Below are 17079 nucleotides of genomic sequence, written 5' to 3' on the forward strand. Positions count from 1 at the left end.
AGACTGCTTTGCAATGCGCCAAGTTATCCACAAAAGGATTCATTGGTTAAACAGCAAAGCTCTTCTTTCTGCCAGATGTTTTGGAACAATACACAACATATTTCCGGGAAAATTGGCTCCGAAGCAGGATTTCTTCTTGTGAAAAAAGGGGCCTCTATCGTGAGGTCCATGAAGGGACACACTGTACAAAAGTTCTATCAAAAGATTCTCATAGCGGATTCGAGACATCGCCGTGGCAACAGAACACTTGGGAGGGGTCAACCCGAAAGTACAGAAAGGGACTGAAGAGCTGAGTGGAGAAGCAGACCATATTGAAGAGAATCATCAGAGCACAGTGTGAGCTGCAGCCATGAGAAGAAAAACATTTTGGGACTTTTGGGGGAATTCAAAGGAGCAAGAAGAAGTTGTGAGGCAAGCTGCCCAACTGAAGCCATTCACTTCGGAACTGTGAGTTGGATGCAGTAAACAACCGTGCACAGATTTTAACCCTGCATGCATTTTTTTCAAGTACTGTTTTCCGCTTTAGCAAAGTTAAATCGGAGCTGGTCTTGTACACAAAAACATTTTGAAACAGTTAGCTAACTGCCTTTTTTTTCTTTCTTTTTTTTAATGGAACCTTTTTGTTCAGGCAGCTCATTGTTTTGAGATACAAATCTCAAGTTCAACCTTCGGGTTATGAGATCAGGGGTGTCGAATCCGGTTCCAAAAAGTAGCTACTAATCACACACAGGTAAACAAGCTAGCTAGCTCACCTACCTGCTGGTTGTTTACAAGCAGCTGTGGCTAAAGCCAAAACATGGTAAGGATTTTCTCCCTTTTGGACCTGGATTTGGCACCATGGGTGGAGATTGCATGGTCGTCCTGTGCTGGGTGGGTTTCCCGTGCAACATGGTCATTTCATTAAATACTCAGTTATTTCTCAGTGTAAAAGTTTTTGCAATTTTAGTCAGTGTTTTCTCTTAGAAGTGGCCTTGGAATTGAAAACCATCACAAACAAGTAAAATATCCATTTATGAATAAAATACAACCCAATTGTTTTTTTTACGCTTTTTCTGCACACGTTTTTTACTTCCACACACAGGAAAATGTTGCTGGATAACGGTGCTTTGCGGGCACAGTTGGAGAATAGCAAGATGGTGTCTCTGCTGCCCCCTGTTGGTACGAATGTCTTCAGGCACTTTACACCTGGCTCACTGAAGGCGATCCAACGATGCCGTGAAGTCCAAGAAAAGGAACGACAGAAAAGAGAAGACGAGAATATCTCGGTAGAGTTGGAAGTTTTACTTCAAGAAACTTGACTGAGCACTCTCAAGTCGTCTTCTGCAATTGAAATGAATGGAAATGCCACTCATCCGTTTGAGCCGCCGCCCAAAAATTCGAGTTCTCTTATTGGCAGGTGACAGTAGCTCAGGAGAATCCAGCAGGTGACTTGGAGAGTGGCAAGCCCCTTCCTTTCATCTTTGGGGACCCATCCCCTGAATTTGTCAGCACCCCCCTGGAAGATCTGGATCCCTTCTACCAATTACAGAAGGTCTCTGAACGCTGTCCCTTTGGTGGACTTCATCTCTCTGCAGATATTCTTAAATGATTTATTATCTATTCTGGCGTTGTCTCTACAGGTCTTCATCGTTCTGGATGGACAAAAGGTCATCCACAGATTTAATGCAGATCCTGCTTGTTACACGCTGACTGCTTTCAACCATGTGAGGACCTCTGCCATTAAGGTCCTCCTTCACTCATATCCTTTAAGCCACTGGTGTTAAATCGTATCGAGAAAGCACGATGACACAAACAACTTCTTATTCTTTACAATTCTAAACACTGCTTTTTACTTGGGTTTGCTATCGATTATAAATTTGAGTTTTAAAATTACATAAGGGAGAGTCAAAGGATGGTCCATCCTTGCGATGCAATACCGCCCCCTGGCGGTATTGGCTTGTCTCTACACCGAGCTGTCCTTCTGTATTATCATTGTGTGGGTTTGTTTCTTAATTACTTTCACCTTTTTCCGAGCTTTTATCCTGCTTACCATTTTGACCAATTGCGTGTTCATGACCGTACAAGAGCCTCTGGAGCAGACCAGGATTGTCAAGTGAGTTACTGACTTGTCAACACCTTGCCAGTGTGCGCAATTATGCCATTAAAGGTCTTTGTGCGTTCGAGCAGGTTCGCTATTATCGCCATCTACGCAATTGAGGTGCTCGTCAAAGTTGCGGCTCGAGGTTTCTGCGTCGGTCGGTTCACCTTCCTCAGGGATCCGTGGAACTGGCTGGACTTGGTGATCATCAGCACAGCGTAATGCGCAATCACACTTGCCAGGAGGAGGATGATGATGATGATGAAGATGAAGAAAAAGGTGCTCTCTTTTCAGATATCTGACGGAAATGGTCAATTTGGGCAGCCTTTCTGGATTCCTACAAGTCCTCCCAGCACTCAAGCTCATCCCAGCCATACCCAGTGCGTGCGCATGCATGTTAGCCTCATCCCGTGCTAGCCTCATTTTTTAATTTTTTTATTTCACCTCATCAGGTGTGAAGAAAACACTCGGAGCGCTCACACGAGTGGTGAGGAAGATGAATCACGTGATCGCTCTGAGCCTGGGGTGTCTGATCGTCCTCGCTGCGCTCGAGCTGCATAACTTTATGGGCTACTTAATGAGCAAGTGTGTGGTGATACCCTCAAGCAACGACTCGTATATAGGCCACATCACCGACCCTGGTAAGAAACGTAACATTGTTTTTTGGGTTTTTTTTCTTCCTCCATCACATGTGTGACGTCTGCTTGAAAATATTGCATTGTCTGACAGCAAATTATTATTACCTGCCTGGACACACTGAAGCTCAGCTGTGTGGAAACCAATCCGATGCCGGGTACGTGAATGGCGAACACGATGCGCTCGCCGATCAACTCAGACTGAATCGTGGTGACGAGTCCGCATTTTGGATCGTTTAGGACCTGCCCGGAGGGTTTTATTTGTCTGCGTGCGAGGACAAACCCAAATTACGGCTACACAAACTTTGATTCCTTTGGCTGGGCTTTCCTGGCTCTACTCAGATTGATGACTCAGGACTTCTGGGAGGACCTTTTCCGAATGGTCAGTGAAAGTCCGTTTCTGGATCACGTCAGCATGTGACCTTTGGTTTATCTCTGCAGATATTGCACTCGGGTGGCAAACGCTACACCATCAACTTCGTGGCGGACATTTTGCTGGCCTCTTTTTCTCTCGGGAGTCTGATTGTGGCAGTGATCGCCGTGGCATTTGTGGAGCAGAAGCAGGCGGAGACGGCCGAGGCCGAGCAGAGGAGCAAAGACTATGCTGAAATTGTGGAGACGCTGAAGAAGCAAGAGAAGGTCAGATGAGGTGGAATTTACTAAGTCACGCTCCAGATCTAATTCAGTTGACGTGTGTGTGCGTGTAGGTGGACGGCAGCGGTGGCCTCGACGAGAAGCCACGTTCAGGTGTCGACACACCCAAAACACCACCTGTGGCGATTTTTGGCTTTTTCTCAAATTTCACTGTGCTTTCAGAACGTGAGGACGAGCAACGGCCATGTTCGCCGTGCTGCTCGGCGTTCACCGCCATCTTCATCAAGTGGACCTGTTGCGACGGCTGCCGGCCTAAGCAGCTGCTCCACCGCGTCGTCTCCGATCCCTTCTTCGATCTCTTCGTCGTCATGTGCCTCCTGCTCAACATCACCTTCATGGCCATGGAGCATTTCCCCTTGACGTATCAGTTTGAGGAGATGCTCTCTATGGCGGGGCTGGTCAGTCCGGAGTCTTTTTTTGTAGTCGTCGTCATAAAGTTCCAAATGAACTTACTTACGGACCTTCTCAGGTCTTCACGATGATTTTTGCAGTGGAGGTAGCCCTGAGATTTCTGGCCACGGGTCCCTACTTCTTCTTCCAGGTTCCAAATTGGTTCTTCACTTTACCGTGACAGCAAATAGCCCGTTTGGTTTACAAGAGTTCTAATTCCAGGTTGGATGGAACATCTTTGACATGGTCATTGCTGTCATCACGGTGCTGGATTTGGGATTGATGTTCATTTCTGGACTGAGATTTTTAAGATTGGTGAGTTCCGTCACTTGACTCATTCCGTCTTTCCCTCGGGATCAATTAAGCGTCTCGCTCGATTGGCTTCCCAGTTCTCTGTGATGAGAGTGTTTAGGTTGGCCAGATGGTGGCCCAACTTCAACGCGTTGCTCAAGCTCATCAGAAGCTCCTTGGGCGTTCTGAGGCGCTTCACTCTTCTTCTGCTCATCATCATCTTCATCTTTGCGGCCATGGGATTTCGAATCTTTGGAAGGGACTACAAAGACAATGTGTGTCGCATCTCAGAAGACTGCTCGCTTCCTCGCTACCACATGGCAGATTTCATCCACGCCTTCCTCCTCACCTTCCGAGTTCTTTGCGGAGAGTGGATCGAGACAATGTGGGATTGCATGCAGGTCGCAGGGGAGCCTGCATGTCTTTTCTTCTACGCGACTATGGTGGTGGTCACAAAGCTAGCGGTGAGTCACCAAAGAGCACACACAACTTTCCAGATCTTCTTCGACTATCTTGACCAATCCAAGGATTTGTTTAATGTCTTGGCCATCTTGCAGCTTTTGAATCTGTTCTTGGCCTTGTTGATCAAATCACCCAACGGAGATCATCAGACAGCTTCAGAGGTAGAAGCACAAAAGAATCTGCAGGTGGCCCTCAACCGGATCAGCAGGGCTGTGATGGGCGTAAAGTCCCAGGTCCTGGGGCATCCGAGCAAGAAGACGGGATGGAAGGCCAACCTGAATCCTCCTGGTAGGAACCAATTTCTTGTTTGCTTTCTCTGTCGCGGGCCATCATGCAGAATCTCACTGTCAGGTCTTAAGAGCGATGAGTTGGACAAGAAGGAGTTCTTGACACTTACTGTCGTAAACACCGAAGAGCCAGAATCTGAAGTCAAGACCTGTGATGAAGCCTTCAAAAGTGCATCTGCAAATGGAGATGCTAATGAAGAAAAGAACGTAAGTTCACTGATGTGTCTTCATCATGAGATCGCAACAGGTGCTCAGAAGAAATTTCTTCTTTGCTAGCACGGCGACTCGGCAGCGGGATTGCGCAAACCCGATGACCGAGACACACCTGCCCAGTGCCTCTGTGACCGTATGAACAAACACACACACACACACACACACACACACATGCAGGTTTACATATCAAAACAGGAACCGATCACCGCCTGTGTGTGTCTTTCAGAGTGTTACCGTTGCTGTCCAGTCCTCAACATGGACTCATGTCCGGCAGGACTCAAAATCTGGTCCAACTGGAGGAGAATGTGCGTCTCAGTGGTTGATCACAAATATATTGAGGCTTTTGTGACCTTTGTAATCCTCCTGAGCAGCTGCGCTCTGGTAAATGTCGATTTCGCATTACACCCCAAAAAGTCATCCTCGCGTCAGTGAAATATTGACGGTGACAAACGCGTCTGGAGCGCAGGCCGTCGAGGACATCTATCTGGAGAAGCGAGTGGTGCTCAGGAGCGTTTTGGAGTACGCCGACTACGTGTTCACATGCATCTTTGTGCTGGAGATGCTTCTCAAGTGGTTCGCAGGTGGATTCAAAAAGTACTTCACCGACGCCTGGTGCTGGCTGGACTTCCTCGTTGTGCTCGTAAGCGCGCGCGTTCGTGACGTCAAGCTAGCAGACCGATAGAGAAATCGTCAAGTGAATTTTTCTCGTCGTCCGCCAGATATCTCTACTCTCCACGTTTGCTACCCTTCTGGGCGTTCCTCAGCTGAAAGCCTTCACGTCTCTGAGAACTCTGAGACCCCTCAGGCTCTTGTCCCGCTTCGGCGGCACAAAGGTGAGCAGACGCCAGGACAGAACTTGGTCAAACTGTCTACAAGTTCTTCTCTGGTCCTCAGGTGGTGGCGACGACACTCTTCGGAATCTTCCCGGCCATCTTGGACGTGTTGCTGGCTTGTCTGACCCTCTGGTTGATCTTCAGCATAATGGGAGTGAATTTGTTCGCCGGGAGATTTTATTCCTGCGTCAACAGCACTTCGATGATGCAAGACGTCAACAACAAGACGGAGTGCTTCATGCTGATCGACTCTAACTACTCTGAAGTCCGCTGGCACAATCCCCAAGTCAATTTTGACAACGTGGGGATGGGCTTCCTCTCGCTTCTGCAAGTGGTCAGTCCGCTGTCTGCTAGATGTGCTCATCATCTCAACGACTATCCTTATGATTGATTGATTGATTGATTGATTGATTGATTGGTTTTGTCAGGCAACTGTTAAAGGCTGGTTGGGCTTAATGCACTCAGCAATGGACTCCAAACAAGTAAGTCGACCTCTGCTGATAAAATTTAAAATGCGAATAACTAGCAGGTAGCTTGAATACATTGCCCACTGTGTGTGTGTTTATGTGTGTGTTTGCGTGTGTGTGTGCAGATTGACTCACAGCCAGAGTATGAGGCCAACGTGTTTACATCCCTCTACTTCGTCTTTTTCATCATTTTGGGCTCCTTCTTCACGTTCAACTTCCTCATCAGCACTATCATTGAGCACCTCAAGTCGCAGAAGGCCAAGATAGGTTTACACACACACACACGCGCACACACGCACACACACTTGCCTTGTTGTTCTTTTTGTGTTCTTGCACTCATTTAAGTTGATTTTTAATTTTTTAATTTTTTTTTTACTTGGGAGCAACGGGAATTTTCATGACACAGGACCAGATGACACTGTACGTTTCCCTGAAGGCGTTCAGCCAGAAGAAAACCCAGAGGTCTGTTCCCCGGCCACAAGTGAGTCCAACTCCTCTTCTACCTAAACAAACACGGCCTGATACATAGTTCTTGTCAGATGCATTTTTCTGCCGTGTCCATCTTCAGAACAAGATTCAGGGGTTGCTCTTTGACCTCGTGACCAAAGACTTCTTCGATATCGCGTTCACGGTGGTCGCTTGTATCCAAGTGCTGGTCTTGATGGTGGGGACGTGGGACGAAAGCATGGAAAAGGTCAATATTATCGGCTGGATCAACTTTGCTATCATCGTCATCTTCACAGCCGAGTGCGTGCTGAAGCTCATTGCGCTCCGACGGCACTATTTTGCGTTTGGATGGAACATCTTTGACTTTGTGCTGGTTATTCTCTTCATTTTGGGTAAGTCAATGACACAAAAATAACACGGGGGGGTTGTAAAAAATCCTGAAAAAATCGGAAAATACCCGAAAGTTAATTATCTGGCCATTGCACCTGGGGGATCCAAGCGTAATTTTTGAGGGGGAAGTGATCTGCCCTGCCCCCCCTTTAACTCCGCCAGTGAAGTCATTAGAGTCATTGTTACTTTCTTTATCCTCCAGGATTGGCCTTTGAAGATGTGCTGAACAAATACTTTCTCATGACGTATCCATTCTTCAGCGTGATTCGATTGACCCGCATCTTCCGGGTTCTTCATCTCTTCCGTTTTGCAAAGGGAGTCCGAAGGCTGCTCTATGTTTTGATGAGGTCACTTCCTGCCCTCTTCAACATCGGGCTCTTCCTCTCCCTCATCATGTTCACCTTCTGCGTCTTTGGCATGCAACACTTTGCTTATGTGAAGAAAAGAGCTCTGATGGACGACGTGTTTAACTTTGAGACATTCGGGAACGCGTTCATCTGTATGTTTACCATGACAACGTTGGCCGGGTGGGACGGATTGCTCCTGCCCATCATGAGCGGGCCGCCGGACTGCGATCCAGATGTGGGAAACTGTGGTCGACCGGTGGTGGGCATCCTCTTCCTCACGTCTTATGTGATCATGTCTTTCCTGGTGGTGGTCAACATGTACATCGTCGTCATTTTGGAAAAATTCAATATGGCCGCCGAGGAGAGCATTGACGAACTCTGCGAGATGTTTTATGACACGTGGGAGAGGTTTGACCCACACGCCTCAGGCTTGATTCATTCCAGGTGAGTTCCAGCTGCCCAAATTGGGTCCATGTGAAATAAAGTTTCACTTTAAGAGACAAATAAGAAGATAGCAACACATTGTTGAGATGAAGCTCTCTGTGAGCGCTGACGCTAACTGATAATCTTGCACTGCCTTTTAGCCAGCTGTCAGATTTCTGCGACAGTCTGAAAGAGCCGCTGAGAATCTCCAAACCCAACGGAATCAAAGTGAGCAACATGGATTTGCCTCTGGTTCCTGAAGACAAGATCCACTATTTGGACCTCCTGTTGGCCCTCACTGCTCAGGTCATGTGATCTCATTTGTTGGTGCTTTTCAAGTTGCATTGCTGAGAATTCCATTTGTGTGTGTGTGTAGGTGCAGGGAATGTCAGGAGCGAGGGATCAGCTAAAAGCTAGCATGGAGGAGAAGTTCAAGGCCCGCCATCAAGCCATCAAGAAGCGCGAAGATGACGCCGCAATCATCATCCAGAGAGCGTACAGGAAACACGCGGCGCAGTCGCCAGTCCAAACGGGAGCCCAAAATTGAGACGTAGAACCGTGAGGTGTACCCCTCACAATGTGCAGTGACAACTTGACGCATTCTGATTGTCATGTGGTCTGTGTAGGTTTCCTCCGACCACTAGAGGGCACCAACTTTCAACGCTTTCAGATCAACAAAATGTTAACCTGAGGTATTTTACTAACCGTATCATACTAACCATTTTCATCGTGTATCCTACTTAAGCTTAGTCTTTGTACTTTGGAGCCTCACTACAAGACGATATATACATTTACTAAACAGCAGATACATCTTATATTATGGCAAAACCGATGTTTAATTTCTTGTTGACATGATTGGAGGGATGAATATGAGTAAAAGATTTTTTTTACCACCAACTTTTGGAGCCTTGCTTTTTCATCAATGAATGAACGATGAATACATTTTACTTTCTGCTTTGTTTTGCCAAACCCATTTTTGCACTTTCGAGCTAATATGAAATGCCAGTTTATTTTTTAACTCCAGTCCTGGAAAATCAAGGTCACCTGATGGCCACTTTGACGGTCGCCTTCATCACAGCCTCTCGTTGCCACGGAGACAAAATGCGGGCGCTGTTGCTTAAATGCAAGGCTTTGCATCGGCTGTCGGACGGCTGTGAATATTGACGCAACGTGAAGGTCACCGTGATGAGTCCAAACAATCAGCTGTCATGGGAGACTTCCCAGAAGGAAATGGAGCTTAGCTCAGCTTACCCAGAGTGACTCAGCAAAAAACTTCTCACTGTTCAATTTGACTCTCATTCGACTTGGTAAAGTTACAATATTGTTACGCCGATACTATTGCCCCGATACTAGCCAACTTGCATTGGAATCTCTGTTCCCGGTTTTATTCTCAAATTAAGAATGAGATTATTGTGATGATGGCGGTAACGGATGGACGGAAGACAATGATGGTGGATGGACAAACGACGATGGATAGCGTCCTTACTTGCCCGAGGCTGATATCGCCAAAGGGAAGCGAATCGTCAACCTACAGCATTGCATTTCTGAGACAAACACGTGGAAATGTCACTGAGCACATTGCTGACGTGCTGTTGGTTGTTTTTCGCCGGCGCCGCTCGTTAACATTCATATGTGTCGATGTGTCGATGTCCCAAAACGTTGACTTATTCACATTCATGTGTGATGTCACTCCAAAAAGACTTATTTCTTATCTTATGTTATGTTATGTTCCTTAATGTTCACCTTCCCAAGTAGTCATTGGTGGACGTTTATCGAATGAATTCCGTCCTGTAAAACTGTTGTAATCGTAAATATGAGGCGTGATGTGTCATTAGCGTGGCGGTTCCATGTCCTTGCTCATACATGTAATCATGATGACTGTGCCGCTATAAATTGGCCAAGCCGCGACATCGCCGAAAAGCAAACGGACGACAAACCATGGACAAAGGTATGACAGCCTCTCAAGGTCAACCTTTCCCCTCGTAATTGTCTTGCAATTCCAATTTCTTTTACTTTTCAGTTGTTCTCTTCCTGTCGCTCGTGACGCTGGCCGCCGTCTCCTCCCAGCCGATGACGGACAGCCAGCGAGTGTTCGCCATCGCCGTGAGTCGAGTGCAACACCTCCACCTGCTCGCCCAGAGACTCTTTTCGGACTTTGTGAGTGACGCTGACAGTAGTGCTAAGCCGCCATTTTGTCTGTTCCTGTTTGAATGTGTTTTGGGGTTTTTTTTCCGTAGGAGGGTTCCCTGCAAATGGAAGATCAGCGTCAGCTCAACAAAATCTTCCTGCAGGATTTCTGCAACTCCGATTACATCATCAGTCCCCTCGACAAGCACGAAACGCAACGAAGCTCGGTCATTGGGCAAAACCACAACTAAGTCTTTTCTCAAGCCTCTTTCACAAGCTCTTCAATCCTTTTCACCAATTTTATGAATTCACTCTGCAACTTGGACCAGACGTCCAAATTTGTCTGGACACATCTTGTTGTTGAACAAATGAAAATAACTGATTGTACTGGGTCTAGGTTCTGAAGCTGTTGTCCATCTCCTATCGTCTGGTGGAATCGTGGGAATTTCCCAGCCGATCCCTCTCTGGCGGTTCTGCTCCAAGAAATCAGGTTTCTTCAAAACTGTCTGAGCTGAAGATGGGAATCCTCCTGCTGATTCGGGTGAAAACACACACACACACACACACACACACACGCACACACACACACACGTATACGCGCACGCACACACACATGGACGTTAGCAAGTGTGGCCTTCAGGGAGGACAATCTTGAAAGGAATTGGCTTTTCGTTCAGGACAATCAGGAAGGAGCTGAGATGTTTTCTGACAGCTCCGCCCTCCAGCTGGCGCCCTACGGGAACTATTATGAAAGTGTGACGGATGATGAGTCCTTGGGACGAATGTACGAACTGCTGGCGTGCTTCAAGAAGGACATGCACAAGGTCTGTCCACAAATGAGTGTGTTTGTGTCTTTGTAAGAATGACATGAACAATTTTATATTTGTATATCTGCAGGTGGAGACGTACCTGACAGTTGCCAAATGTCGACTCTCACCAGAGGCCAACTGTACTCTGTAGACCTGCCTTCTCTCAGTTAGCATCTTGTTGGCCCGTATTGTCAATTTGACATGCAACTCAAGTCATGCAGTGAAATAAAAGTGTTTGTGCTCTTGCAGTTTGTTGTGGATTTATGAAAACCCTAAAAAGGTCAACTATGAGAGCTGTGATGCTTACTGTCAGCTATAGTATGAAAAAAATTGATTGTTCGTAATGTTAAATAGTTGGCTTGTTTCTATTTGAACATTGAACAAAAATCTACCAGTGTGGTCAAATACCACTGAGGACAAAAACACGACGCGCATCGTTCCGATTTACAACCTCGGTGAGGGTCGTTCTCCCTGCAGCCACTAGAGGACGCCAACAACTTCCTTTTCTTTGCACCACTTCCGGTCTGCTCTCCGCTTGTGTTCGGCATTCTTCGGCTGAGTTCGGCCGCTAACGGTCGGAATGTTCAAATCCTGCCGCAGACGGAGGTGAAGAAGAAAGAAACGGCTGGAAAGACAGCGACGGAATGACGGTGCTGCAGGAGCCCGTCCAGGTAAGAACAAAAGCCACCTTTGCTTACACTGTCCGGCCGATCGGACGGGTGGAAGACGCTCATTCGCTTGCTCGAGGCCTGCCGCTGGTCTTCCGCGTCCCGGCGGCCTCAGCTGCCCCTCCAGTCCGCCCGAGGGTGTGCGTTTTCGGGCCGCACGGGGACAGGCCTCCCATCTCCACAACGACTGCGAGGAGCCGCTTGCTTCTCTTGCAAGCCGTTTCCCCCCCCGCATTTGCACCTAAAGCAAATGTCACGAAGGTCAAGCGCCAATGTGAACTGCGAGACTTGCAAATGTTTTACTGCTGGAGGAACAGAGTTGATGAAAGACTGCGAGGAAAGGGAGAACAGGACAAGTCCGTCGAATTGACGTTCACGTTGCCGGGGAACAAATGAGGCCAGAGCGAGGACAGCATGAGGAAAAATAAGTGTGTATTTCCTTCTCGCAAATGTTTAATTTGACACCGAGACGAGTCGCTAACGCGGCTGCTGTGCTAGCTGTTGTCGTCGCAGCTAACGCGTCGAAAAGCATTTCTGCAGGCTCGCCTGCTGAAATGATTTGCAAGTGTTAATGACAGTTGTACAGTTTGTCTTTCGGTGGATATTTTGGACGAACAAGTGGAAGAAATTTAAAATGGCCTCACTACCGGCGAGCATCTTGATGCCTGTTAGCATCGGAGCTAGCAGCTGCTTAGCTTCCGTGTCCGAATTAGGGAGAACTTGGTTACATTTGTTATATTTCTATTCCGTCTGCTTGAACTGAAACATGACAACGTGGATTGTGAACAAATAACATGTTCACGCTCAACATGATCACCGTATGTTGCCTTTGTTAGACGATGTTGATGGGTTTCCTAAGTGGTATCTTCCCATCCATTATCTGAGCCGCGTTCCATCATGGTATATTGCTTGCTGAATGTGTTAGCAACAGTGCTGTCATTCCACGCGATGACATCACTCTGTCGCATGCTTGTTTGATTCTGCTCCAATGAACGTGTGTGTGTGTCTATGTGTGTGCGTGTGTGTGTGTCCAGGCTGCAGTGTGGCAAGCACTCAACCACTACGCTTACCTAGATGCCGTGTTCCTTGCCGAGAGATTGTACGCTGAAGGTAACGTTTGTGCGTGACACTGGTTTGGGTAATCATTTGTGTGTGAGCGACACTGAGCCCATGTCCTGTGTGCCCTGTCAGTGAGGTCGGAGGAGGCGCTATACCTTTTGGCGACATGCTACTATCGATCGGGGAAGCCTTACAAGGCGTACCGACTGCTGAAGGCTCACAGTTCGTCCACGCCACAGGTGCGCTTCCTGTTGGCCAAGTGCTGCGTGGAGCTCAGCAAGTAAGTAACGCAAAACGAGGAGTCAACTCAAAGTGGGACCGGACGTGATGCCATTTTTGCTGGCGTGCCAGATTGGCGGAAGGCGAGCAGGTTCTCATCGGCGGCGTGCTCAACAAACAGAAGACTCAAGATGACCTGGTCACGGAGTTCGGCGACTCAGCGTCCTTCACACTCTCGCTGCTGGGACATATTTACTGGTGAGGTGACCCCATGACCTCGCTTGGCCTCGGCTGCCTGTTTGTCTCACCTGCCCGTCTGTCTGTCTGTCTGAGCAGCAAAACGGATCGTGCTGCTAAAGGTGCAGAGTGCTTCCAGAGAAGCTTGTCGCTCAACCCGTTCCTGTGGTCGCCTTTCCAGAACCTTTGTCTCCTAGGTAACGCCTTTCCACCCGACGCAAACGCAGAATTTTCTTGAACTTTTGCACCCCTGTCTCATTGTACTTTTCCCACTGCGGATTTGGACTGTCTCAGGAGACAAAGCGGATGCGGATCAGGTCTTCAGATTGTCCTCTTTGCAGCATTGCCCAGTAGCCCCAGTCCCAACTCCTGTGAGCTCAGCACAGAACTCCTCGCATCGGCTGGAAACTGCTTTCATGGAGACGCCGCAACACACACTGGTACTTTTTTTTTTTTTTCCCAAAATGTTTCTCTCTCTCTTTCTTTTTCTGTTTTGCAAGCCGCTTTGGAAAGGTGTCAACGTCGTTGTTGTTCCCTCTGCTTCTTCAGGAGCTAAATCGTTTGAATTTAGAATCGTCAAGCGGGAAGCAGTCATCTGATTTGTCGATCTCCTACATCGACTCGTCCCTCATCTCGCCAGAGACGGGCTCCCTGTTGGGAAATCCCGTCTCCCTCGGGTCAGCCGGCTCCTTGTTGTCCAAACAGAACAAGCCCAAGAGTGGGCGGAGCTTACTGGGAGGACCCACTGCGCTCAGCCCGCTCACACCCAGGTGAGTGCCTGCGCACTGTATGTCCCTTCTTCCCTCATGCTGACTGTGCTTCTTTGGCTAGCTTTGGCATCTTGCCACTGGAGCCCAGTCCGGGCGACCCAACATATTTGCAGAACTATTCGACCAGCATGGAAACCCAATCCACAGCCTCCAGCAAGAAGGTAGCGAGCCTCGATTGATGCCGTCTTTCAGATACCTCCAGGTCAGACATGTGAGAGAATTTCTTGTGCTCTGTCAGACTGTGTCCAGGATGAGCCAGTCCAAGTCGGTCTTCAGCCAGAGCGGGAACAGTCGAGATGTTCTCCCCATCCCCTTCAACCCGTCGCAGACCTCGGCCCCCCACACCAGGTAGCCGCTGTTGCCCCTGTTTATCGTCTCCCACCGGCTAATGACCTCTTGCCCCTTGCGTGGCAGCGGTTCCCCTCAAGTGCTCAGTCCCAGCATGTCAGCCCCTCCCAACATTCAACCCAGAAGAAGCTCCCGACTCTTCACCAGCGCCAGCTCCACTGCCAAGGTATCACGCACTTGGACAACTTCTTTCCGAAATTCAAGAATAACGAACGAGCTTCTGAAGACAGACGGTGATTTTGCTCCTGCAGGAGAACAGCAAGAAGTTAAAGATGAAGTTCCCCACCAAGATTCCCAACAGGAAAACCAAATGTAAATCCACCAAGACGGCAAACAGCGGCAACTTGAACGAGAGCCTGGACATCCTCCGCCTGGATCCGAGTCTGAGTCTGTCTGAGGCCAAGGTGCCGCAGCACCAGAGAGCCGCCGCAGGTAACGTTCGCTCAAATATGCCGCCGTTGTCACTCGGCGGCGCGCTCAAGTGAATCGGTTTGCCGCCGCGTCTCCAGACGGCGTGCTGGCCTTGCTCCGGGAGCTGGGGCGCGGCTACCAGGCGCTGTGCTCGTACAACTGTCGAGAAGCCATCGCCATCCTCACCTCCCTCCCGCCGCAGCACTACAACACGGGCTGGGTCCTCACGCACATCGGCCGGGCCTACTTTGAGCTGGCCGAGTACACGCAGGTGAGAAGTGCCCCGTGGCGCATCTGCAAAATCTTAAACCAGATAAACGAAATTGCCACCGTGTTGATGTGAGCGCCCCCTTGCTGTGTGCCTAGGCGGAGCGTCTGTTCAGTGAAGTGCGCAGGATGGAGTCGTACAGGGTAGAGGGCATGGAGATCTACTCCACCACCTTGTGGCACTTGCAGAAGGACGTCGCCCTGTCGGCTTTGTCCAAAGACCTGACAGACATGGACAAGAACTGCCCCGAGGTCTCGCTCGTCTCCTCATCCCTCGGACAGCCGCGCCGGGAGTGTCCTCACCGGGTCTCTTGTGTCCTCGCAGGCCTGGTGTGTGGCAGGAAACTGTTTCAGCCTGCAGAGGGAGCACGACATCGCCATTAAGTTCTTTCAGAGAGCCATCCAGGTGAGCGCCTGTCGCCACGGTTACGGTCGGAGTCCACGGCCGACCTGACGTCACTCACAAAGCAGATTTTGGTTGATAGAAGCCGTTCAAGTGGTTAAAGGAATCGTGCGGTGTTTCCCGTTTAGGTGGATCCCAGCTTCGCGTACGCCTATACGCTATTGGGTCACGAGTTTGTCGTGACGGAGGAGCTGGAGCGAGCGCTGGCTTGTTTCCGCAACGCCATCCGAGTCAGCAACAGACACTACAACGCATGGTAATGTGAAGGACGGTGCAGAGAACGTTGCGCCGCCGAGAACCTAGCGTATAACGTCTCGTGACGCCGCAGGTACGGTCTGGGGATGATCTACTTCAAGCAGGAGAAGTTCAACTTGGCGGAAATCCACTTCCGGAAAGCACTCAGCATTAATCCTCAGAGCTCCGTGCTGCTCTGCCACGTGGGAGTGGTACGTCGGCTGCCCCCGCCAAAGAGTGCCCAAGCGGGCGCCCGTCTTGCTGCGTCCAAAATAATAAAGGAACTATTGCAGGTGCAGCACGCCCTGAAGAAGTCCGACGCGGCTCTCGAGACGTTGAACAAAGCGATCGGGATCGACCCGAAGAATCCTCTCTGCAAGTTCCACCGAGCGTCCATCCTCTTTGCCAACGACAAGTACAAGGTAGCGCGTTTCAGCCAGACGACTTCAACTAAAATCGTTGCGACCCAAAGATCTAAGAGCACTTTGTGTTTGTTGGTTTGTGTGCATGCAGGCGGCTCTTCAAGAGCTGGAGGAGTTGAAGCAGATAGTTCCCAAAGAGTCGCTGGTTTATTTTCTCATCGGCAAGGTAAGGCTGCACATATTGCAGTCCAGCGTGAGGAGCGTTTCGTGTTTTCATTTGTGTGTTTGCGTCCTTCAGGTGTACAAGAAACTGGGTCAGACTCACCTGGCACTCATGAACTTCAGCTGGGCCATGGATCTGGACCCCAAAGGCGCAAACAACCAGATCAAAGAAGCCATCGATAAAAGATACTTGCCCGAGGATGAAGGTACGTGCCCGTGGGATGTATGACATCGTCTTCATCATCATCATCATCATCACGCTTGTCTTTCAGCCGCGGTGGAGGCAGACGACAGTCAGGACAGCAGCGTTATGACGGACGCCGACGACTCGCTGCTTCACACGGCCGAAAGTGACGTCCTTTAACCCCGCCGCGTTCTCCCGTGAATCCGTACTTTTGTTGCGATTGGTTGAAGCAGACTGTGCTGCTGTTGAGCTCCCCCCCCCTTTGTCGTTCAACACAATCTCTGATACAAGAGGTGTTTTTTTATGTTCTTTTTATCATAGTTATGGAAATTAATCAATAAATGTTTCATCCAAAAGTCACTGGGACTGCTTCTTTTTTGAACGCTTCAAGTTAAACGTGCATATGGAACTCAGTTTGTTTGGGGTCGATCACCACAAATAAAATAAATGCTGTGGCACATTTTCAGTGAAGCTGGTGGACCTTGTGTGATAAATTTTGCATGTGAAATGCAGGTACTAACTTTGTCCACTTGGGGTTCCCATCGTCACATTCTAATCTGTAGTCTCGCAGTCTATAACAGTTGATTCCTTCCAAATATCTTTGTACCGCATTTATCCAAAATCAAATTTGCGATTGCATGTGTCAAGGCCTCAATGTTTATTTGAATAAAATGTGAATAAACTTGTCTTTTTATTTAAGACAAAATGGTGGGTGAAAGGAGAGCAATTGACAAGTATAGTTAACATACGGCTCTTGCACTAAAGTTCTAAGTCAGCAAGATTTAAATGACTTAATTGCATTGGCATGGGAAGACTCTTATTTTGAAACCCATAGACCCTTTT

At 48.7% G+C, this 17079-nt stretch overlaps 3 protein-coding genes across 6 annotated transcripts; all 3 read left to right on the top strand.

Moving 5' to 3' along the window:
- Positions 1-12: 12 nt before the first annotated feature.
- LOC148383898 (sodium channel protein type 4 subunit alpha B-like) lies at positions 13-8813 on the top strand. Of its 4 annotated transcripts, none has more exons than XM_088358927.1 (29): positions 13-447; positions 1082-1265; positions 1397-1531; positions 1620-1737; positions 2002-2092; positions 2167-2295; positions 2372-2457; positions 2530-2718; positions 2807-2870; positions 2953-3094; positions 3154-3351; positions 3420-3764; positions 3836-3907; positions 3979-4071; positions 4146-4511; positions 4605-4797; positions 4861-5003; positions 5073-5142; positions 5236-5390; positions 5476-5649; positions 5729-5842; positions 5904-6176; positions 6271-6324; positions 6435-6572; positions 6686-6790; positions 6878-7148; positions 7349-7937; positions 8078-8222; positions 8293-8813. In XM_088358927.1, exons 1-29 carry the CDS (start codon positions 350-352, stop codon positions 8461-8463), a joined length of 4905 nt encoding a protein of 1634 aa, XP_088215053.1. In that variant the 5' UTR covers positions 13-349; the 3' UTR covers positions 8464-8813. The 4 variants fall into 4 exon arrangements, with proteins under 4 accessions (XP_088215053.1, XP_088215054.1, XP_088215052.1 ...); XM_088358928.1 differs by having other exon boundaries at positions 3420-3459; positions 3529-3764; positions 4605-5003; XM_088358926.1 differs by having other exon boundaries at positions 4605-5003.
- Positions 8814-9802: 989 nt separating this feature from the next.
- On the top strand, positions 9803-11100 carry gh1 (growth hormone 1). Its single transcript, XM_088357584.1, has 6 exons — positions 9803-9864; positions 9937-10073; positions 10154-10270; positions 10441-10584; positions 10721-10867; positions 10941-11100. Exons 1-6 carry the CDS (start codon positions 9855-9857, stop codon positions 11001-11003), a joined length of 618 nt encoding a protein of 205 aa, XP_088213710.1. The 5' UTR covers positions 9803-9854; the 3' UTR covers positions 11004-11100.
- Positions 11101-11355: 255 nt separating this feature from the next.
- On the top strand, positions 11356-16596 carry cdc27 (cell division cycle 27). Its single transcript, XM_088357583.1, has 20 exons — positions 11356-11523; positions 12555-12630; positions 12712-12859; positions 12931-13056; positions 13135-13232; positions 13330-13475; positions 13585-13805; positions 13867-13966; positions 14044-14153; positions 14220-14319; positions 14405-14585; positions 14663-14835; positions 14931-15083; positions 15157-15237; positions 15363-15490; positions 15563-15680; positions 15762-15890; positions 15982-16056; positions 16129-16258; positions 16325-16596. Exons 1-20 carry the CDS (start codon positions 11497-11499, stop codon positions 16414-16416), a joined length of 2412 nt encoding a protein of 803 aa, XP_088213709.1. The 5' UTR covers positions 11356-11496; the 3' UTR covers positions 16417-16596.
- Positions 16597-17079: the final 483 nt, after the last annotated feature.

The sequence above is a fragment of the Syngnathus floridae genome, chromosome 17 (assembly GCF_059516105.1).
Source record: "Syngnathus floridae isolate MCC-2025c chromosome 17, RoL_Sflo_1.0, whole genome shotgun sequence".
Taxonomy (NCBI): domain Eukaryota; kingdom Metazoa; phylum Chordata; class Actinopteri; order Syngnathiformes; family Syngnathidae; genus Syngnathus; species Syngnathus floridae.